Below are 24396 nucleotides of genomic sequence, written 5' to 3'. Positions count from 1 at the left end.
AAATCTCCATTTGTCCTTAGAGGATTCTTAAAATGAACTTAACCCCCCTCTTCGAATCTGTCAGTATCAAAATAACCTACTAACAGCTAGCAATAGAAAGTGTAATGAACACAATTAGCATTCCTGATACAATTAGCATAGCTGGAAAAGAGTTTTTTGGTTAATTTTTGAAATATTTATGAAGGTTAATGGAACAAATTAACAGGACCTCACTTTCCTGTTTTGATATCAAAGGCTCTCTTGTCTCCTAGGCAGGCAGAGGTTGCATGTAAAGCAGAGGACAACCTTTCTGCTCTTACGAAGCAGCGCCCCAGGTGGAAGAGAGGTTGGGTTCCCATTAAGGACCTTGCCAAGTCAGTGGATGTAGTTTTCCCTCTTCATTAATCTCCTGCAGAAAACACTAGGAAATACAGTAGTTTAATGCTCGGGAATCCATTTTTTCTACTTGTGTGTCAATTTAAAAATACTTTCATCTATTTTTTTCTTCAGAACTGTGTAAGACTGTTACATGACATTTAAAACCTAATTAAACATTACAATTTAGCCAAGCACCAAATTTAGTTGACATATTTCCTCCATCCCCAGAAAAAAAAAAAAAGAGAGAGAAGCAATTGATCTTTAAATCCTTTTTAATAAATGAATATTCATTCATCAATATTTTCATAAAGCATCTCTTCATCATTCCATTTTACGATTCTTTTTTTTTTTCCACTGCTGAAGAATACCAAAAATACATAGATGTGCCTTAAGCAAAATAAGACTGGGGTTTAGTTTATCTTTACAATGGAATGAAATCAACTTCGAGTTAAATCACCATAATATTTCTACTTTTTATTGACCCTTTGGGCTATAACACAAGATAGATTCTTTTTTTTTTTTTTAATGCCTTTTACAAACAAATGATATGTAAATGTTATTTATAGTAGTATGAGTTAGAAATGAGTTAATTAGCTATAAATACATTACTCTGGTGCAATTTGGTTGGAATTAGCTTTTTTTTTTTTTTTCTTTTTTTAGTCTTAAATCCTTAAGTTAAAGTCATACACTGCAGCTAGCATAAAGTGACAACAGCCAGAAAATGTAAGGTCAAGGTAAACACTGTTCTTAACACATGGTTGTGTGTGTGTCTGTGTGTAAGAAGTGGTGCTGGGACTGGAGGAAGGGAATTGGCAAAAAAGGCACAAAAATGCGTGTTAAGGATGACGTGTTAACCTTACGGGAGTATTTCCTGGCTTTCTTCAAGTCCAACCAAGACTTCAGCCGGTTCAAAGACCAAGCTGTTTCTGCCCCACGGAACTCAGCTAGACTGATGAATGCAAAACCTCATGAAAACCTGAAACATACAACTGCTCACTCCTTGCAGTGAGACAAAAGGGGGAAGTACTGATCCATGAAGGGGGCTGCAGTAACACACTGCCTCTCACCCCGGCAAGCAGTAAGAGTCCTCAGAGACTTGGTTCTTTTGCCCATGCAGGGTCCTGACAATGCATGTTGCTCTTCACTCAGGCCAGACTGCAATTTGCCCGCCTACTTAAAAATCCTGACTGAAGCCTCTGGAGAAGTGGCTTCAACAAGATGTGGAGTATCACAAATAAAAGGTCTCTTCTTCTTGTTCCTAAAGACCCCTGCCTGATCAGATAATTTCTAGGAGCTGGAGCTTGAAGAAAAGAGAGAACTGTGATTAAATCATCAGCGTGGGACCACTCTGTTCTCGAATCCCATTTTCCAGCACAGTTGTTTAGGGCACTTACTGAAGGACTTGCTCAACGATCATTTTGTTAGGGTAACTTTTCCAATGCAAAGCTTACTCTTTTGAAGTTTCATTAAAATCAGATTTTTTTTGTTTAATCGTATTTTGATGCTACGATAAAAACAGGGGAGGGATTTCAACAAATCTAAATACATACTTTGGGGAGCTGTTAATTGTTTTATTACTTTAAATATAATGACGACAATGTGCTCTGTAATCCCTTCACAGAGATAGTAAAGAGCCCATAATTGTGGTTTACCAATGATAGCTAATAGTGAGGAGGTTTTTTTTTTAAAAAAAAACCACAAGCTTTTCTGCTCCAGCTCTGTGGGTTCCTTTGAGGCTCTTCATACTGCACAGTTGCTTGCAGCTACAGTGCTTAAAAACTGCAGTTACAGCCACTTTGCACCACTGCCAAGGATGCAGCAGGACTGCGGTGCTGATCCTGCAGGCACTGGCAGGCGAGGTTCGGGTGGTGGGGATCGCACTGCGGCTCTGCCGCGAGGCGGCTGCGAGGAGTGCGCTGCTGTTCACGGGGCAGCTCTCAGGTATGTCCTGCGCCACGGGGTGGGCACCCAGGACTTTCTGTGCTGTGTTTCAGCCCAGAGCAAAGTTTCATAACTCAGCTGCAAAGAATCAGGGGTGGAAACAGCAATGGACTGTACAGGGCAACAGCACAAGTATCATTGCTCTCTTCGCAGATAAATCAAGTGAGAATGCGGGTCATTACAGAGCCAAGTAATGGCTCTGTAACTGATGATACTTTTCAGTATCATACCCTCCTTTTAATTTTTTTTGGTAGATGCATATCTACACATTTTTCTCCCATAGATGTCTCTAGCTAGCATTCGAAGCTCTCTGTCTGCCACAGCTTTCCATTGATTCCCCAGGAATCCTACCTGAGGAGAAGTGGCAGGGTCTGAATTCTTGATTTAAATCTACTTATGCTACTGTACCTGTTGGTATTTGTGAATGTACATGATAGAAACACTGCATACAAAAAATATATCTTCTTTTCTTTAGAAAGGTTGCTCTGATAAATAACAAATTAAGTTTACAGATCTGAAATCGGCGTACCTTGACGACTACAACCTACTAGACTGAAAAAACTTGGAGCCCTGCTAAGGGAATGAATTTGAATGAAAACCAAACTGGTCACATTTCCATGAAGAATGTGCTTGAACATAATTAACGCTGAAAAAAAACATACTGTTTGCTATCTTTTGTGATCTGTGACTGCAGCACACTAGCTTTAGAAGTGTACACGTATATATTTTAAGTATATAAATAAAATATGAAAATGCTCCATTGCTGAATCAAAGTATCAGAAGTGCTCTATTTGTTCAATTCTAGAGAATAAAAGTTGTAACATCACAGAAACAAAAATATGACATAGCATGCGATCACGACAGCAAGCACAGGAAAGAAAAACATTGAGAAAATATACGTATATGCATATTATGCAAATATATTTTACATTAACATACAATGTTATAAGAAATGTTAAATAATGTGAATGCATATTTAAAAATGCTACAGCTAGGTGGTTTCATGTTGAAGTAGCAAATAACCTGAGACATCTTCTATGCTTTCACTGGAATAACAATCTTTAAATCTATAGCAGATGTAGAACACATTGACAGTAGTTGAATTCTCACCTAAATTACACTAAAAATGTGCTGTTTTCTTTCAAAATGACATGGCAGCTGGAACCAGTCCAAGGGAAGGAAAATGTGCTGTACACTTACAGTACTTACAAAAGATTCTTTTCACTGTTGATGGACACTTAAAATGCTTGTTTGAAATATTATGAACGTATATGTGTCTCCAAAGACCTAGAGCAACACTCCTATGATCAACCTGCTTACTGCAGAAGAGGAAGCAAGAGATCATTAAAAACGATGCTTGTTCAGGACTGGAAAAATGTATTATGACATATAAAACCAAGATATTTTAGCAAAGAAAAATAAATTTGGCTTGATTAAATTGTTCTTGATGGATCTGCAATATAAACGACTTATTTTAAACTTACCGGTGTAACTCTATCGCTTTATGATTAGTGTGTATGGCAACATTTACAAACAATGTTACTAAATACTGACTTTATACACCATTACAGCTGTTTGAAAATTTCTATGACAATCGAAGTTCTGTGGTGATAATATACAACACTTACTTTCTCAAGGCTTGTTTTTGACGACACCTGCCTTTCAATTTAAAAAGTTCCTCAAAGTGCATTCTATGTTACATTGTCCATAACCTCAGAATGAGTGTGTACACATATGTGTGCATACATATACCTTTGCTTTTCAGTGTGTGCTTACATACACACACAGTTCTTTGCTGTATGTATTCACACATACATGAGTATTCTCTACATAGTAAAAGTTCATATATATATATATTTATATATAAATATATATAAACTCTGCAGGCAAGTAGTACTTCACTTGTTATAACTGAAGTCCTTTAAAAAAGTTCAGTCACTCAGTTAACATAGTATAGCCAGTAAATTAAGTTGAAAAGAGAAAATGTGAATGGAAACACCATTCTTGACCATCTGTCAATGGCATTCACATCCGTTAGATCAGGGATTTTTATTTTCAGTTGTGAAGACCTTCTTCGTAAATGGCTCCTCTTGCTATGGGAGCCTGTTCTTTCTGACGAACGCCTTCCAAAGCTTTCGCGATGTGAACTTTGTTTTCTGTACTGGATTCCTGAGTTGTCAAAGGATATTGTTGAATTTCTGGCATCCGTGACGCTGGTTGTGACCTCGTTGCTTGCCACCTCATTGTGAATTTCAAGCGATGTTAGCAGAATATTTCCATGGGTGTCCACCTGAGGGGCAAAAATAGAAATACACGTTGTTTCAAAAGATTTGACATATATCAGCAAAACGTGGGTGTATTTTAATCTCCAAAACCATATGTCTTTTAAGAAAGGAAGTATTCATTTTAAGCATGTGGTAATCGGTAATCTTACAAAAAAAAAAAAAAAAGAAAAGGAATACTCATCTGCTTAAATTGAGGCAAGTACTTAGATATTGTTACAAACAGGGTTATCATACTCCCAAAATCTAGTATAAAACTGTGTTTGGCAAAAGCAGTCATTTTCCTCTCAATCTAAACCAGCTGTGTTTTAAAGGATGGAGTAATTCAGTGCAGTAGGGAGAGAGGGTAAGGGATGCAACCTCTCTCTGCTACAGCAGGAAATTAAATTAAACTGGACAAGCTCTTTTTCTATGCACGTTTTAAAAACTGAAAAACAAAGTGCAGGTGAAGTTTGATAAAATCACAAGAATGGTGCTGGCCCGATGAACTCTCTGTATGTTGGAACCACGGAGCTTATTTACAGCTTTTCTCTTAAACTTTTCCTTCCAAAGTTATTTACACTGTTTTGTAATCATGGAAATGCACAAGCATGGGACTTTTCCACTTGGATAAGTGATCTTAAAGAGTGATGAACTTTGGCAAGGAAGAACACTTAAATTGAGGAAGCAGGTGGCACTCCTCCCTCTGGCCCCCAGACCTAACAGGTGAGCACAGTGTTGAGCACAGGTGAGCAACACAATGCCATTTACAGTAAGTAAGAGGACGGTTCTGATCCTTTAGAGCCCTTAACAAGCTTTAGGCCAGATTCCTCAGTCCCATCCTGTAGCAGCAGAGGAGCAGCAGCACAGAGCTGGGTACAGCTCCTTCATCCCCCAAAAGCTTTCAGTTCCCACGAGTGGCACAGATAGGAAGTCCCAAGTGATGCCGTCTCAGTCAGTACTTGGTTGCCTCAGGGTTGGAGCACCACATCCCTTTCTGCCCTGTACCCTGCATGCTGGTGAGAACAAAGCTGGTGCAGCTCTGATTTCCCACCAGCTTTTGGGAAAGAAAACTGACCGCTCGATATGAAATAAATGCTCTGTGCTGGGTATTTTCAACTAGTTAATGTTTGTGTGACTCTGTTCCAGTGAACCCAGTTCCCCCCTGAGTCAGAAATGGATTGCAAAACACGGCCAGGATAATTTCCAGTTCTATTTACACAATTTATTCATCTACGATTCAGCCTGAGATTTTGCTCATTAATACCTTATACTAACCCGCTACATTATCTGGGTTAACAGTGCCACATCTGAACACCTCATCCTAGAAGCATCAGTATGAAAGTAGTTGAGAAAACATGCTATTGTCATGGCCTTTTGAAGTTCATACATTCATCTGATACCAGCTCTTTTCCAAGCTTTGTGTGAGGCATTAAAAGTATATGTTGCTATGTGTCTGTCCATACGCATTTAGATATTTTCAATCCTGTTAAAATTATGTAAAATGTATATTTCCTCCATCAACTATAGATGCTACAGCTTATCTTTTCTCTGTGAAAAAAAAAAAATGTATACCAGTAATGCTTTGCCAAGCTTCTTGAAAATGGAAAAATGAACACATAACGCACATACAAGCAAGTAGAAAAAAAAATTACTAAGGTATCCAACAAATCCTGCTGCTGTAGGCAATGGTACGTTATGCTGATGAGTGCCTATAAATAAAAATAAACAATGTGAAACAAAACAATGGGGTGGAGAAGCCTCAGTGGTGATTAAGAATTTATTTTTTCCCATGGCAGAAACCCACTGGGTACAAAAATATGGGCTTGAGGTTTGTAGAAATTAGTTCATGCTGTTGAGCAGGATCTGCAACTAGGGAATACACACAGCTATAAAATACAACTGTGGACACCATCACTGCATAGAGTGGTCTCTGGAAATAACTGCTTCAGTTTGCTCTTTTTTGTTCCTCCCGCAATCAGTACAAATTATGATCAGGATTTGTGATAGCATTGTGTAAAATATCTCTACAACCTGTAACTTCCTGATGAAGATTAAAACTTAATCTCTCATCCAGGCCCCTACTCATCACGTCATCTCCTTTCCCATCTCCTCCCAGGCTTTAAGAAATGTTACATCAAGTTCCTTCAATTTACACAAAATGCCCCAGAAGAGACCATTTTACTGCGCTCCACTTTGGTAGTACAGCCTTCTCTTTGCAGGTCTCTGCTCACCTTCCCTTCAACCACCACAGATGTCAGCTGCTTTTTTCCTCAGTGCCTGCTGATCTCTCCTGATTCTGTCTGCCACCTACATACAGACATTAGCCTGTCCCTGGGTACTTCATCCTTCCACTGAGACCTGGACTTCTGTAAGTGAGGTGTCAGTTGAAAGCTTGTACTCTGGAGGGTGTATATTCAGGTTTCTTCTACCCGGAGAAAGGATTAATTTGATTCTACTTATTTCATCACACTGCACAGCCTGCTTCACCTTATCTGCCAACCTTGCATGCCACCCTAATGTAGTTTCTGCCTCTGATCTTTCAGTGATACTGCCGCCTTTCACTGTTTGTCACTGCATCTGTAAATCAAACCAGAAAGGTGGTCAAGGAAGTGGCAACGTTTCTGTAAATGCCATAACATACCGTTATGTCCTATGAAATTGCATGACAGCATATATTTTCTGCAAATGTCCAATGAAACATATTTGGAAACCCGGTTTTGAAATGCATCTCTTTGTTAATAGACTGAGGGACAAGCATGCCAAATACAAGGAAGGAGCAGATGGAGAGAAGAGATCTGCAGAAACTGAAATCAGGCTTCTGGCCCACAGATATTCTTGAGACCAATTCTCACTAATTGTATTGATTCCTTCTGAAGTTTTGGATAAACCACCAAAGCTAAACCACAAAGTTACAGCAATGTATGCTAATGCTTTGTGACAATCTGAAGGTGCTGTTGTGAAGTATGAATACTTAATGTCTGCAACATGTTAAGAAGTATTTGTACATAACATGACTTCTGAATGATTGAAGCACTGATTTAAATGACTTGGACTAATGTACACAAGCTCTCTCAGGGAATAAAGAAGCATGACAATGGCAGGGTATCCTGTGCAAGTTTACTCAGGTTTGCTTGAATATATCGTTAAGGCAAAATCCTCCAGGAGTGAACGTGAGTGTGGTTCAGCAGCTCCAGGGAAACTTACTCCAGGCACAAATATGGATTTAGAAAAGTAGCTGAACTGATTACAGACATGACTACACGTGACAAACAGGGCCAGTGTCTTTGATAAAACTTTGTTTTACTCTTCATGAGCCTTAGGAGATAATTTCATCACCTGGCTCAGAAATGTAACTGCTTGTGCACTGGAATTTCTCCCCAAAATGCCAAGGTTTGTTCTTGAACCTCATTATAAATTGGAGAGATGACAGTATTTGGTCATTTCTGCCCCCCCCCCCCCCCCGCCCCCCCCATGATCCTACTTTAACCTAAAGATTTCTTTTTCTTGTCTTTTCCAGAGTCTCTTGGCCTCCTACGGCCTCCTTTCTTCCTGATGCTGGCCCCACCTGAACCCCCTCATTCCCCGCTTCCCGCGGCTGTCTCACTGCTGTGCTCCCATCGCTTTCCAGGGCTGGTTGTTTCCACGGAGTGTTTCCCACTGAACTCATCAAAGCAGACAAAACCAGCGGACTACCAAATCACTAATGAATTCCCTGCTGAATCAGCATGGATCTAAACAGGCGAAATTGATGATCTTATTTCAGAATCAATTTCAGTCAAACCCCATCTCTTCCACCTCTGAACAATTACTGCTCCTGCACCATGAAGAGATTGGTCCTCACGTAACTCCATTTGGAGGCTGAGAAACATGAAATGCTCTGAGATATTTTATACATCGAAAAACTGATTCATTTTACTCTTGCAGGAACTCTCCTTCACCAATAGGCTCTACTGCGATGGTACATTGTAGTTCTGAAACTTCAACACCCTTTTTACACCAGGAATGTCTACTTCCACAACCTACTTCTTATTTCCAGAAAACACCACACTGGCTTGTTTAGATGTTAAGTATTATATTTTTAAAGACATGAAAGAAAAGGGCTGCTATTGAATACCTTTCAAGATTCTTGGAAAACTTCAGCTTTAATGCAGTTTGAAAACACTTAACTAGGGCCAGAAAACTACCATAAGGCTTGATTTACTATTAGATAGTGTCTGAATTACTTCAGGTTCATTTAGTTCTCTGTTTAATATTCCATAAATTTTAAGGAGTACTTTACAATGAAATTTCTTCTTCCTCAGAAATCTTTCATTCTACTACACAAAAAATAAAAAGAGGAAGCATTTTGCTTGAACCCCACTGCTGCTGTTTAGGAGTTCATCAATCCCAATTTTTTAAATACCATGTAAACATTTTCCATCATCTGCAGCAATATAAATGCAAATAGCAGGCTTAAATAACAGCAAGAAAAGCTGTCTCTGTAGTTAGTCTTGCACTATTTTACATCAAAATTACTATTCAAGTATATTACTCCACAAAATAGATCTCCTTTAAAAATTATAAAATGGAAATTACTTTTGGTAGAAATCCTAATCTAGGCTCAAGCCACCTGATTGTCACCTGGTGTGCCCTGGTGCAAGCGTGCACGGCTGTGCAAGGGGTACACGACCTGGTAGCAGCTTCCATCTTCTTTACTTATGCGTAAATGGCCTTCCAACACGTAGGGCAACAAGAGACCTGGCCCTAAGTGTTATCAGTGCCTCAAGCAAAAATTCATTGACCACATTACGCCTCAGATTTTTTAGAAATAATTTAAAACTGCAAGCACAACAAAAATGATATTGTTGAGCGTCCTCACTGCATCTAAAAGTTGATATTTCTCTACCTAGCACTTTAATAAAATTGCTTATATTAATTAATAAGCACAAAAAAAAATAGTATTATGTTGCTACCGAGTAGATGAACCCAGGGTAGCTGGCAGAACTGGGAAGATGGAAAGATCTTGAAAATAAAGGAAAGTATGAAGAATATGAAAAATTTAGAAGCTGCATCCTAATATTGCTAACCACCAAGTAAGAATGGAATTTGACAACTAACCTTGATGTATCTGAACTAAATTAGTACACACACGATTGATCCCCCTGGTGTACAGTGTACGTTCCCATCATAAACGCTACAGAACTAGCGCTCTTCCCACAGGAATTGTATTCATCACCCTTGAAAGATATTTTTCAAAACTTGGCACCTAGTCATCACACTCATGTTTCAGAAATATCCCACTATTCAAAACAGTACCAGAAAAAGTATCCAGAAAAGCTGAAGATGCACAGGAGAACACTGCCAGCTTTGCTATTCTCATATTTCCCAATTTAAACCGAGTGATAATTCTACCACAGCAGCCAAGATACTCATTCTCAGAAGAAAATCCCACTTGCGAGAGCGTTTGCTACGATTATCAGTGCTTTAAAAGCCCTAAGTAGATGTAAGTGGCCTGAGCCTCTGTTCCCAGCAGTGCCTGGTTGGAAGCCGCTGCCTTGGCCGACAGCGGGGGTCTGAACTGGGAACCTCCGGAGCTAAAAAGCCATGCAGCAACTGCCTTGAGTAGAAGGGCCTTTTTATAACGGGTTTGGTATTATTTTTGTTCAAAGGAAGCTCTTCCCACATGCCTGACAGCCACAGGGGGTTGAAGCTTGAATGAGCTTGTGTGATAGCTACCCTCCTGATCGACACCCCAGGGCTGAACTTTTGGTCCCACCAAACCAAAAACGTAAATTACCACAGCATGAACTACGAAGAAGTATTTTTAGCAGGGGACTGTAACAAATCATAACCTCGGTGGATTGGCCCAGAAGGAGCAATGTCCAAAACACATGCTCACCAGCTGATTATGCCAGTAGCCTCGATCACAAGAGGGAACAACAAGTGAGAACAGGATTGCCTTAGAGCTCTCTCATGCTGATTTAGTTGTAAATTAGGCTGTATCTGAGCCTTATTTAAAACAAACAATTTATGCAGCAAAACTGAAAGTGCACAGAGAGCTACAAATGAAGCCTGAAACTACCAACAGAAACAGGAGAAATAGAATTGATCCATAGCAGTGGTGATCAATTTTCAAAGGAAAACATTTTTGCAGGCCACCTATTCTTTTCTGTCAGTTCTTCCACAAAGAAAAGAATTTAATTTAGGCACTGATACCACAGGCAGGAAAAATATTTTAGGAAAAATCAAGGTCCCATTCTTCCTTTACCCTAGAGCTTGTCTTTATATATGAACCAGTTTATTGAGGTTTTCCAGGACGAGTTTTCAATCCTAAACTGGTATGTGTGCAAAAATTGGTTTATTCAAAAAAGGAGTATCCTGTGCTTGTCTCCAGTAGCTATGGTTTACTGGGATAAGCTGGAAGACTGCAGAGAGGAATACTATTTAAAGTGTGCTATCTGAAATAAAATATGATGCAAAAGCAGTCAAAAGAAGACACAGCTATGTGTGAAAATCTCTTTGTTGTCTATTGCTGATCCATACATGAGTCATGCGTAAAGGCTCTCTCAGGTTTCATCTCAGCACCAGCTCTGACTCTTTTGAAACCGTTTCCAGAGATACGGTCTACTCAGGCATGCCTCCGTCACCACACCACCTTTAGCAGTGCTACATGGGAGAAAATAGGGCAGAGTTTTCCCTTCCCCATTGCTTTTCTGCAATGCAAGAGGTGACACTGGCTGTGCAGTCTGCATGCTACGCCGGCTCTTCCTTCCCTTACCCCTGCAGCTCTTGGGCTTGCTGGCTTTCACACACGGGCAGAGCTGTCCAGAAAGCTGTGATGGGAGCAGGGAAGCCAACAGGCAGCTCAGCAGCAGCAAGCCTTGGTGACAGCACATCAGGAACAGCTCAGAGGACAGAGCCTGAAAGCTTGGCGTTGGAGAGGCACGTCTGCAGTACCAGCATCTACACGGAGGTAGCTGTGCCAGGTGCAGTTTTCCAGACCCACAACCTCAGACACAGCACAGTGCAACTCCATGTGTGAGGCAGCAGAGTTACCAAGCAAAGCAGTTATCAAATAAAACACAAACATACCCAAATCTGTGCATTTTGTGGCCCAGAACATTTTTGTTATTAAAATTCTCCTGCTCCACAATCAAATAAAGCTGAGAAAGCATGAAAAACCCTTTTGCTACATTAAGAGTGTTTATAACCACGCCTGCTACCTTGCTTTCCAGACCTCAGTCACTACATGTGTAAGGCACAAACAGCACCACCAGTTTCCATGCTGGTGCTACTGCTCTTCACGGGTGAGACCGCTCCTGAGTGAAAACAACACGGCATTTCCCTTCGTCTTTCTCCCTTCCCCGCTGTCTGAGCAAGACACACTGCTGCAGCACCGCTGCCAGTCGCAGGTATCACAAGAGCATTGTTCAGGCTCAGAGCCTGAACTCCAGGCAGTGCTGTGCCATCTCTGCTCTCCTAGTGCTGCCTTCCAACATGAGCCTGTGGTTTCCAGCTTGGGCTGCATTGCTGGACCTGATATAGCACGGAGTTGTTCTGTCACTACACCCTGAGCTAGGGCTCTAAATCAATGACAGGGAACTCATGCACATGGTTCGTATACAAGCAAATTCAATTACTAAGACAAAACAGAAACAAAAGATCAACCCAAAGTGGTAGTCTTAGAGACAAACTAAAAGTAATGCCTTTTTCCAGTTTTATACCAGAAACCTTTTCAACCTTTTTTCCACCACACACATTTTGACAGTCACCAAATAGTGAGAGGAGCTGCAAAAGGGGTTGCCAGTTTTTAGTCACTCTCTCTTCCTTTAAAAATGCATGTCAGCCCTAAATCACTTGAGATTTGAAATATTTCCCTGTAATAGAAACCTTGCCTTTCTGAATGGAAAGCCTGAAGCCTCACTGAAGTGATGAAAACAATAATTTCATTTAACTCACACAAACCAGACTCTGAGCCTCCCTTACTGTATGTGCATTATGCCTTCCATCTGTGAGCCTCTCCCAGGACATCCAGCCCAAGTCCCAGCTCTAAAGGAAGAAGCAAGCAAGTGCTAAGCAGCCATTATTTCCATCAGAGTCAACAATCTTCAAGACTCATCGAAGAAGAGGTTTGGTGCTTCTTTTGCTTCTTTACCACTCCTTGAAGAGGTCCGAGCCAAGGCTGCAGAGCTTTCAGATACTGTCTTCCTTGGCAGATGTGTTAAAAACTCCATCATGACCACCTGTCCCGCTACAACCATGGATGCCTGTAAGGCATAGTATACAGTGGGCATGATCCAAAACTATGGAAGCTGTGTTCCTCCTTCAGGGCTATGGTCTCTGAAAGCTCTGGTAACCTTTGTCCAAAGCAGTTTAGATGGATTTTCATTGAGCTGCTCATCCTGAAAGCAATGGGACCTCTGACCTTCTCTGAGCAATACTTTCTACCTTGGATTTGAAAGTGTTTACCACATGAGAAATTAAGAGTAGACATCCTACCCCCACTGAATCTGCATTTTCTATCTAATCTTTGTTTCAAAGGAACATTTCTGATCTACCTAATGCCTGTTCTGGTCATACACTGGCACTACTTTTCTGTAATATCAGTGACTGTAATGAAGCTCTGTTGACTTCACCAGCTGAAGCCTGGAATGGGACCATACTTCATTATTTATCTTAAATGCATTGAAATAGCAAATATTCACAGTCAGTATAAATAGGTGCACTTTTATGAAGTAAAAGTTCTGAAGTAAAAGTATGAAGACAGAGTTCCCTGTCACATCTGGGATTCCAAGGGACAAAGCAGCATGTTCTTTCAGCTCTGGTGCGCTGCTCATATCTTAAGTTCAGTTCATACATGGTCAATATTAAACCAGCAGAAAAGTCAGAACAGCGCACAGTATTTGCTTAGGATGGTCCAGAAAGAAAGAAAAGGTCGTAAGTTAGAAGTGAGATAAAATGGGTGATGTATGGTATGATCAGGGGAGTATAAAAATGACATGATCTGGGTATAAGAAAACCACCTTTTCGTTAGTTAAGGCACTACACTTCTTTTGACAAGGTAGACCAATCGATCTCAATATAGAAGTACAATCAGGCATGGGGTCGTATTGGGTGTGTAGCAAATTATATAAATCATTTAAATGGATGAGATCTGCCAGATGGTTTTCCTTGGGAGATCTGAACTTTAGTGCATACATCTGCGTTACCTGCTTGAAGCTAAAATCTCTATTGCTTTCAGTATGATACTCTTTTTTTTTCTTCCATTTGCTTTTTTATTATTATAACTATTTATTTTTCCAGGAAAGGGAACTCATTCTTCCCGCTAGCATAGTCCTAAGCAGTGCTGCCAACTGTGATGAGATCTTGGTTTCATAATAGAATGGACAAAAATGAATTGATTGCTTCAAAAAATATTTCACAGATATGAGTGTCAATAATTAGGTGGAGTTCTGCATTACATCTATCATAGCAGACAGAATCATTAGAATCATAAAATACAGCTTGAAATTACTTTTATGATATTGGTATTTAATAAACAGGTAGTAGTTTTGTCTCTGTGAACTCCTCTAATTTATAGCTGATAGAAAAAACAGTCTTACTCAACAAAACCAACTGAAAAAGCCTCATTGGGAACATTCTAGCCAGAAAATACGTTCTGCTGGAACTGACATGGCTCACTGATATCACATATTGTTGAATGCCTTGAATTTTTCTTTCAAAGGAGAAAAAATGGTATTCATTGCACAAAATAATACTCAAGGCAAGGAAATAGGATGGAGTGTAATCAGCACTGACAATACTGTGCTTCAGAAACCCATCTGAAAGTTTCTCTAGGACTCATAATTTTCTGCTGGCCTTCAACAGCAGCAGATGCCAATGCCGCACACAGCGGTACTGCTATGTTGGCCAATTAATTAGCATGGCAGGACTAATCCTTTATCTGCTCTCTCCCGTTCTAAATGTGTCTGCTGGAAGGGAAGTGAGAAAAAGTATGCTCAGATCCTGGATTCCTTGTGTAGGTATTTAAGCAAATTAAATTACATTTCATTTAAGCAAATAAATGCCTTTGTAGAGCTGAGCCTTTATTTTCAAACCAGCTGCGCTAGAATTGTTTTCTTTTTCTTACAGTTTCTTGTCAAACAGATCATACTTTCTTAGATTTCTGCATATCTAAATATATTCTTCTATGTAGGTCCTTGAATATAAAAATGCCAAAGTTTGCCCACAAAAAGGAGATGTGGTTGGTGATTTTTACACATGATTTGTTTGTTAATTTCATACAGTTAGTTTTTGCAATAAAAGAAATAAGAGGCTAAATATAGATAAAAGAATCCTACCCGGCTGCCTTCAAACTTTGAGCGATCGTTGTTTGCCTTTGCTGTTTTTTCTGCGAGTTTCTTCTGCCTTTGAGGGCCTTTTCCAAAGAAAATGTAGTTGACAAAGGCGTATTCAAGTAAGGCCAAGAAGACAAATACAAAGCAGCCCATAAGATACATGTCAATGGCTTTAACATAGGGAATTTTAGGCAAAGTCTCTCGCAGATGAGTGTTGATTGTTGTCATAGTCAGCACAGTTGTAATTCCTAGACAAAGAAATAAAAGAGCATACATCTTACAAACCTAAGCGGATCATGCTTCAATTTTATTTTCCTCTTTGGCAAGTTTCCCTTGTTAGTGTGAAGAAGCTTAAAAATTTGTGAAAGAAGTCTCTCAGGTGACATCACTGCAACTGAAAGCAAAATTAAAGCTTGAAGCATTGTTATTCTGTTACAATATTTCCTTCATACAACCAGGGGGAATAGCTAACAAGGGTGCGTGTCACCACTGCAGTGAATTAACGTTGCTTCAGAGAAGCCAATGTAGCTGTACTGAGGATACTCTTCCATGAAGACCAAATTGACCTGCGACAGGAAGGCAAATTTTCTGCAAAGCATTAAAAGATGTGCTCTTCCAGCACTGCACAGCCATCAACACCACAGAGATGATTTTTTTTTAAACAGTAACGAAACTAATTAGGGGCCTGGATAGATAAAACTATGTGAACACATTAAGGCAGAGCAACTCTATAGATGGTGAAATTTATCATCCAGTTTTAAATTTTTAAGAGTTAAACGGTTGGCTGAAGTTAGCCCTGTAGAGTCCCTCTATAGTAGATGGAGAGAGGAAGGCAGCTTTCTAGAACAGTTCATCCCGTCTGTTTGAGACACCTATTTCAGGATAAGATAATGTAGCCAGTTCATGAAGAGGGATTTGAGATGACTAGTTTAGATCAGTAGTCTAATTTTTACATGGCTAGACAGAAGTGAGATGAGTAGTGAGAGGCAGAGAGGTATGCATATTTGAGGGGAAAAAACAAGCCAAGAAGGGAGAGCTGCATTTTCATAGTGATCTGCTGGACATTAATAAAGTACCTATTAGATATGTCAAACCTTCATTTATTTACCTGAGGATGGATATAGCACCTGCAAATACATTACAAAGCATTGTTTTGAAAACCTGGTAAGAAAAGCAAATTTATTGTCAGTCTGCTTGAGTTCACAGTAAACTGCAGGGTCTGTATCTCTGCTGGAAATTTTATGGGAATCACAAATCACAGAAGGTTGAAAACACTGATTTGTATGACAAGTCTACACTGGTAAAAGAGGTAAACCATTCTAATAGGTCCCCTTCCATTACAATTTTTTCTGATTTCATAATTATACCATCAGTTTATAGGTAGTCAATAGAATGCTGGCAGAACAAAAATAAAGAACAAAAAAATTGCCTGCATATTATAAAGCACAGTTTCTTTTACCTGAAGAGACAGAAACAGAGACAATATAACTCAAAATCAAGCTGTTGGTATAAGCAGTGCCACTCCAGGGAACTGCAGAAGTAGCCTATGAGGTTCCATAGCAGAGATTTTGTATATTTAGTAGGTCAGTGTCATGCAGTTTTCAGTGCTTTTCCTCTAAACTGTGAAACAAGTGTGTGTTGATGTCAGGTGTTTCATGGCTTGAAATACAATGGAGAACACAGCACAAGCGTATTTAAAAAATGTTTTGTGTGTAGCTCACTCAACTCTGCAGTAAAATGAGGAAAACAATTGACACATTAGCATTATTTTCAAAGAAATTTTAAAAAGATCTGTAGAAAACCTCTTTGCCAGAACATGAACAAGGATGAGAAAGCTGGAGGACATTACACTATCACATATTTGCAGCCCACGGGATTACCTGCTCCTTGCAGGATTACCTGCTTCCTATAAGGAATTCTGAAAATCACCTAAAATAAATCTGAATCTTGTATGAGAAATTCCACAAAATTCTCTTTTAATACACCCTTGGCATCTCACTAGCACCCCACAGATGCTTACCAAAGCCTAGTTCAACAAGGGTTCATCAACCCAGATGGGGTTATAATGCCCCCAGTTTTGGTGTCTGTTCACAGGCTGTAATCCAGAAGATTAGGCACACTGAATAGAAAGGTGGCCACCACTAACCTAAAAGAAATACAGCCCCTGGGAGGTCCTGTCACCCTGCAGGTGAATATCATGCTCATGTAGGATCAAAATCTCTCTTCTGAAGGTCAATAATGTGTTTTAAAGCACAGCTGGAAGGGCATCAGCTGACACTCACCTATCATATCAAAATGGGATAATCTTGTGATTAGTCTTTGCAAAGAGAGAACTCCAAGTTTAGTCTTCACCCTCTTTGTCAAGGGAACTTCTTGGTTCAATACAGGCTGGAGCACAGGCAGAGCGTGCAGCAAGGGACCAGAGACTGGAGAAAAACATGGAAGTGGATGAACTATAATCAGGCTCTTTCAGAGAATATAGACTTCCTGCAGAGGCTGAGTAAAATCTTGTCACCGTGTCTATAAGGATTGCACAGGGAATCCTTCCTCTAACAAAGACCTGGGTAAGCTGGCCTTTTTCTCCTCTGTAACAGGCTTTTCAGGGCTAGTTACCTAAGTCCAAAGATGCAACACTGCCTTTAAACTCTAATATCATTTCTTATCAGCTTCAGGCTCATAAGAGTAGCTACACAAAGGAACACAGGATTAGGCCCATGGTACTGAACTTTATTATACAAATACCAGATGATACAAGACATAATCACCAAGGCACTAATTGTGTTCTCAGAAAAACCTTTTATACGGATTGTCATTCTCTCAAAAGGACTTTCTATCAATTGGAAATAGAACATCTGGGCTCTTGAGCTTGCTTTGAATGTATTCTCTGACTTTCGTTCAAATATTTGTGTTATTACAGTATGGTACTTGACAAATCTGGACCCCTTGTGCTACACAGAAATAGGTCACATGAGGCAGTCCTGTGCCCTAAACACAGAAAAAAAATGTGTGAGCCCATTACAGGAGGACATGCAATGTTATTAGGTTTGGTAACTTCTGTCTAACCGTTTATTCATTGTAGTCCTGACTGGCATTTAAAATCTAGATGCTGACTGATGTGTTTGAAGTGTTGTCCTCATTTGGTTATAATTTCTCCATGGTGGGTCTTTGGTATCAATAGTTCATTTATGAATGTATCAGAGCTGTTAGGACTCTATGTCCCACCTCCTGTGAAGCTACTACTTATTTGCAACTTGCTGAACATGCACTGGCTGCTGAGTGGTTAATGACAGATTGTGTCATGAGTACTACACACATATGCACTAGTTAATCCACAGCATCTGTAGAACTACTATATCTGTAGAGTAACTGCAACCAGTATACAATATTTTCAGTCACACAAGTTCAGATGCTAGGATATTATGATACTGCAACACCGGTACAGCTGTAGCTACCCTCCTTTGATCTTGGTAGGTAAGTGGTACAGAGATGCAGAATCATACAGGCATGTCTTGGAGTATTGGTTTGCTGTGGTACGTATCAAAAATAAGGGAGCTAAGGAATAGGCTCTTGTTTTAAGAGAAGAGAGTGTAGCAAATGTTATATAGCATAGGCTAAGTGTCAAGTTTTGAGCAAGAAGGCATGTGCTAGTGGAAAGAACAGGACTGAAGACAGGCTTTGGGGTGAGATGAAATGCAGGAGTAGCCATAAAGATTATTTGTGGATCCATTAAACTTTCTGGACTGTAGCTACCCATGAGTATGTTTCCGTAACAGATGAAATACTTCCTGTGTGATATTTTGAAGCTACCCTCCTTTATCTAAAGGATACTTTGATCTGAAAAGGTCTTCGACTAGGATCACCACCCTGTGCTAAATCCATGTTTTTCTGCCATGAAGTAAACGGCACTATAAGCTGTCATAAAAATGCACGTAGCACACTGTGCATTCTGAGGGATGTCACGGTCCTCGGGATGTCATGGTCCACAGCTGACGTGTCCCTGCACTCTGAACTAGCACATGGCTCTTGAGGTCTCTTCCTGCCACTGTCAGTTAAAGCAGCCAAGTCCTCAGGTGGAGGCTTGAAGCCACACTTGTCTTCCCACACTTGCCTGAACTAAAAGCCCACGCTGAAGCCCTTAGAGTATGATCATGGAACTGGTCCCCTTGCTGAAATGACTGGCAACAACAACATTAAATTTGATGAAAACAAGTCTAGGACCCATATGAGCAGCTCATGTCAGAGATTTAGTGGTAGCTACATTCTTGCATGCGGGGAAAAATTATCACTTTTGAGGCAATACTGAAAGACATGATTTTGACGTAAATGATTTTGGAATATCAAAACACTGACATCACGCTGCAGTCTTTAACAACCTCCAAAGGCTACATTCTGACATTTTAATGTCCCACTCATTCGTAGCACATACCAAGGGCAACTCTTGCTGCTGATGCATCATAATTGATCCAAAATGACACCCATGATAAAATGGTAATCAGTATGGAGGGCATGTAGGTTTGAAGAATAAAGTATCCAATATTTCTCTTCAACCTGAAGCTCAGTGAGAGTCTTGGATAGGCACCTAAGAAAAGGGAAGGAAAAACAGCATTATTTATACTGAGGCAGACACACTTGCAGATACTTGTCTTCAGTTTCCGTAGAAACTAAAGCATGCACATTTTATGGGGTACTATGACATCTGCAGAACAGTAGGGAAAACGCGTTCACTGTATTACTGGTTTGTATTAAAGGAAACCTTGCAGGGAATATAGTGATATCCATGTAATTTGTATTTGGGAATAAAAGAGATTAAGTTATTCTAAATTATTGAACAGATGGATAAGCACTGGTTAGTTTTAAAAAACAGGTGCTTAGGTCTCCATGTAAAATGCTTATCCCAATACACAATTTTATGTATAGTATTTATATTGAAAGGATTAGTAGAATTCCAAGTGTTAAATGTGCATAGTTTGGTATTTGCATAGAAGAATTGTTTTTGATATGGCACTTCTTAATTACATTTGAACTATGAGAAACATGCTACCTGTGGCGTCAAAAATATAACTGTAACGAATCCAAGTGAAGAAAAGCCTTCTGATCATATCCAAAGGCCTCTAAAATCAACTAGAGCTGAATAGAATTTTTCTTCTAAAAATATTTTAAGCAAAAAAATAAAGATTGCATATGTATACACATACATTATATACATAGGATTCCTATACTGTTTCAGTTGGAGCAAACAATGAAATAATGATAATCTCAATGACAGGTGTTTGTGTTTGTTTTTTTTTTTTAAACACATATTTTAACTTCAGACCAGTGTATTTCAAAATTGGAAACCTTACTAAACATACTTAATATATTTAGAGTGCTCAAATATTAAAAAAGAAACAACAGTGACTTTTTTCACCAAATGCAAATAGGATTAAATCTGAGTACTGTTGTACAAGAAAGATTCACGCATTCATACAACATCAGCTCCATGATTTCAGTGGTTCCATTAGTAATCTTAGGTATGATACTTCTAATAGCTGGTCTAAAAGCTCTAGTTATAGTCAACACGACAAAAAACACTTCTGTACATACAAAGGCACAGTTATTGGTATTAGAGCACAACCTGCCCATTCTGATGCAACTGGGTGCAAGATGTGAAAGATAACATCTAGAAATAAATAAAAATATAAGTATTATATGATTATATATTCTTATATAAGAAACCACATAAGAATAGCCACTGGGTCAAGGGAGGTGATTCTCCCCCTCTACTCCACTCTCATGAGACCCCACCTGGAGTACTGTCTTCAGCTCTGGGGCCCCCAGCACAAAGAAGACCTGTTAGACCAGGTTGGACCAGGTCCAGAGGAGGGCCATGAGGATGATAAGAGAGCTGGAGTACCTCTCCTACTCAGAAGCACAGCTGAGAGATTTGGAGTTACTTAGTCCAGAAAACAGAAGGCTCTGGCGAAACCTTATAGTGGACTCCCAGTGCTTAAAGATTGCCTACAGGAAAGCTGGGGAGGGACTCTTTGCCTGGGAGCGTAGAGACAGGACAAAGGGGTAATGGTTTTAAATTAAAAAAGGTCAGATTTAGATTAGAAAGATTATTAAAAATAAATTCTTCACTCAGAGGGTGGTGAGGCGCTGGCATCTATTTCACAAATAGATGAATATAGATAGAGTCAGAAGAACATATTCCAGCATGGAAACCTGTGGTGGCTTTACCAAGCTGGGCAGCTGAACTCCACCACAACCACTCTCTCATTCCCCTTCCCCAGACGGAAAGGGGGAAAAAACATGATGGAAAAAAAATCAAGGGTTGAGATAAGGAGACGGAGATCACTCAACAGTTATTGTCACGGGCAAAACACAATCCACATAGGGAGATTAATATCATTTATTGCCTATTACTATCAGGCCAGAACAGTGAGAAACTAAAAGCAAGCTACAAACAAGTTCCCCCCATCCACCCTCTTCTACCTCCTCCCCTGAGTGGCACAGGGGAACGGGGAATGGGGGCTGTGGTCAGTCCCAAATGTTTCATCTCCACCGCTCCTTCACGGTCACTCCCTGCCCTTGCTGCACGCGGGGTCCCTCCCACGGGATGCCGTCCTGCCCGAACTGAGCCTGCGGGGGCTGCCCACAGGCAGCAGCTCTTCAAGAACTGCTCCCACACGGCTCCGTACCACGGGGTCCATCCCCCAGGAGCAAACTGCTCCAGCACGGGTCCCCCACGGGCGGCAGCTCCCCCCAGACCCCCTGCTCCTGCGTGGGCTCCTCTCCACGGGCTGCAGCTCCGGCCCGGGGCCTGCTCCTGCGGGGGCTCTCCATGGGCCGCAGCCTCCTCCAGGCCACATCCACCTGCTCCACCGGGGGCTCCTCCACGGGCTGCAGCGTGGAGATCTGCTCCGTGTGGGACCCATGGGCTGCAGGGGGACAGCCTGCTCCACCAGGGGCCTCTCCACAGGCCGCAGGGGAACTGCTGCTGCCTGCCTGGAGCACCTCCTGCCCTCCTGCTTGCACTGATCTGTGTGGCTGCGAGGCTGCTTCTCTCACATTTTCTCACTCCTTTCTCCCAGCTGCTGCTGCCCAGCAGTTTTTTCCCCTTCCTTACATCTGCTCTCCCAGAGGCCCACCCAGCATCGCTCCCTGGCTCGGCTCTGGCCAGCAGCAGGTCCCTTTTGGGGCTGGCTGGAGCTGGCTCTGATCTGACATGGGGCAGCTGCTGGGCTCTGCTCACAGAGGCCACCTCTGCAGCCCCCTTACTACCAAAACCATTGCCACGTAAACCTGATACAAAAACAGATCAAAGTTTTCTGTTGTCTAATGCATTCTACATGGTTTTCAGCAAAAAAAAAAAAAAATCATTTAGACTTCTGCTTAACACCTTAGTTTCTTAATGAGCAATGTTTCATTCCAAGGACAATTTTTTTCTTTCAAACTATGCCTGCTATTTCTGCTAACAAAGCCTAATTTTTTCATTGAGTTTTCTCATGAGATGGTTTTCATGGCCTTTTGTCTGCAGACCATGTGAATAAAACAGGAACATATTCTGCCATCATGAAATACATTAAATATGTAGCAGACCTGATCACCTTTCTGCAATAAGAGTAGTGCATCAGACAGAAATCTTCATAAAGTTCTGTTGAGGAAAATTACTTCATAAAATACACCACCAATGTAAAAGATTCTCTATAAATCTGTTGCTTCCAGAAGTCCTGTCCAGGTCTGGGCATCTGTGGAACATCATTGACAGAGGTGATGACTGGAATATCTCTCATAAAATACTGATTTTCTGATATATTATCTGAAGGATTCACTCAAGGCTCATCTTGGTCCGTTCCAGTGCACCCTTGGTACATTGGGGTACCTCGGAGAAAGAACAAGGAGAGCACTCTGCTAATGATAAAGCAGGGAAAATGGTGCAGCTGGAGGAGGCATGTGTCTACAGCGGAAAGAAGTAATGTGTCAGGTATGCCAGTAATATTCAGTAATGAAATCCTTATCTGAGAAACAGTGTAACTGAAAAAACTTCATTTATTTATCTTGAATGCTTCACCTGTGAAGCTCCTTGTCTCTGTCTAATGAGATAAGGCAATTAGTGAAACTAGTGGGACTCAGCCTTAAAGGCAGTGTCTCCAGACAGATTGTCTCAAGACCAGAAAGGTCAACATAAGGTTGTTTTGATCCCCAGGTTCTTTGTCCTGATGTTACAAGAGAAAACCTTAAGAACCATACCTAGGGCCAGGGTTGTCAGTGCTGTTTGCCTATCCACTGCAGTGTTGGTGTTGGACTGTAATATAGACATGCATTTGCAAATCTGAAGGTGCTCTGGGCCTTTTGAAATGCCCTATGACATCTCAAACACCAGCATGCATTTGGTAGATACAACATAGCCCCTACAAAACAAAAAAATCATATTGATCAGCAGATTGAGATTACAAGGGATGCCCTACACCATCTCAAATTGCAGTTGATAAAGCAACTGAATTGAGCTGCATAAATGTTAGCTAGGTGTCTAAGCTTCAATTACATTTACAGGAGAGTAAGTTCATCTAGTTGATCTAGTAAATGAAACCTGAAGAATTATCCCACTACCTCCTAAAATAAGCTCCTATTGGACTGATTTTGTCTCCAGAATCCACTGACTGTAGTCCCATTGACTAGCTTTCCATTAACTGTAACAGGAGCTTAGGCACCTAATTCATATGCAGACACTGAAATTAATTATACTGACCTTAAATCTGACTAAAATGAATCCCAGCCATGCAAGTCTCAGGGTAGGTTCTGGGGGTTTACGGCTCCTGGGTAGTCTAACCAACAGTCTTAGCAGCATCACAGCTGCTTACTGGAGTTGATATTTTGTTCAGTTTCATCAAAGTAAATATAGAACATCATCCTTTTTTTGTGGCTATTTTCCAAGCTCAAAATTTACTGGAATGTCTGGATCTCAGGAAATTTCAGAATAATTTGGTCTTTTTATAGTTCAAGCTGAAATTGAAACATGAACTGGTAGCCTCATTTTCAGATAACAGGGTTCTCCTTTATGTAGCTCTCCCTGAGACTAAAGAAGTTTATGTAACTTTCACCTGTATTATTTTATGCTTTCACGGATGACCTATTGCCCCTCCCTCCAGCCTAGAATCCCTGCTATCTTATCTTACTTCCAGCAAACAATCCACAGGAATCTGTGGGTTAAAAAAAAGAATTGAAAGAAAGACATTACTGTGAAGCTACCCTCCTTATCTGGAAGACTAAAGCTCTGGGAACAGTATGGGTCCTAACCTGCATGGAACAAAAATTGTAACCCCTGATCTTTATTTATGTAAGAAGGAACCATCTTGTGTAATTTATTTAATAAAAATAGAATTCTTGGTGAACTCAACAATTACACTGTTACTTGCCTGATTATGCTTTTATAATGATTTGTCAATTAAAGCTAAGTACATTTAGAGATTAATTACCAGGAAATTGTAGCTGCTAACATTCCATCAAAATTTGTTTTTTTGCTTAAAGAACAGTGT

The 24396-nt window shown here is 40.4% G+C and overlaps 1 protein-coding gene across 4 annotated transcripts in view; it reads right to left on the bottom strand.

Moving 5' to 3' along the window:
- Positions 1-611: 611 nt before the first annotated feature.
- Positions 612-24396, bottom strand: part of GABRB3 (gamma-aminobutyric acid type A receptor subunit beta3) — a 121302-nt gene continuing 97517 nt past the window's right edge. For 3 of the 4 annotated variants that reach the window (XM_083824249.1, XM_083824248.1, XM_083824251.1), the window contains 4 exons: positions 19305-19457; positions 17161-17304; positions 14882-15126; positions 612-4588 (listed from right to left, as the gene is read on the bottom strand). In XM_083824249.1, coding sequence (XP_083680375.1) covers positions 4238-4588; positions 14882-15126; positions 17161-17304; positions 19305-19457 — 893 coding nt within the window. In that variant the 3' untranslated portion in view covers positions 612-4237. The remainder of the gene's footprint in view (positions 4589-14881; positions 15127-17160; positions 17305-19304; positions 19458-24396) is intronic. The other variant, XM_083824250.1, reaches the window with a different exon arrangement.

Source organism: Anser anser, assembly GCF_964211835.1.
Source record: "Anser anser genome assembly, chromosome: 1".
NCBI lineage: Eukaryota > Metazoa > Chordata > Aves > Anseriformes > Anatidae > Anser > Anser anser.
Note: the sequence above shows the minus strand (reverse complement) of the source record. Positions and strands in the feature narration are given on the sequence as shown.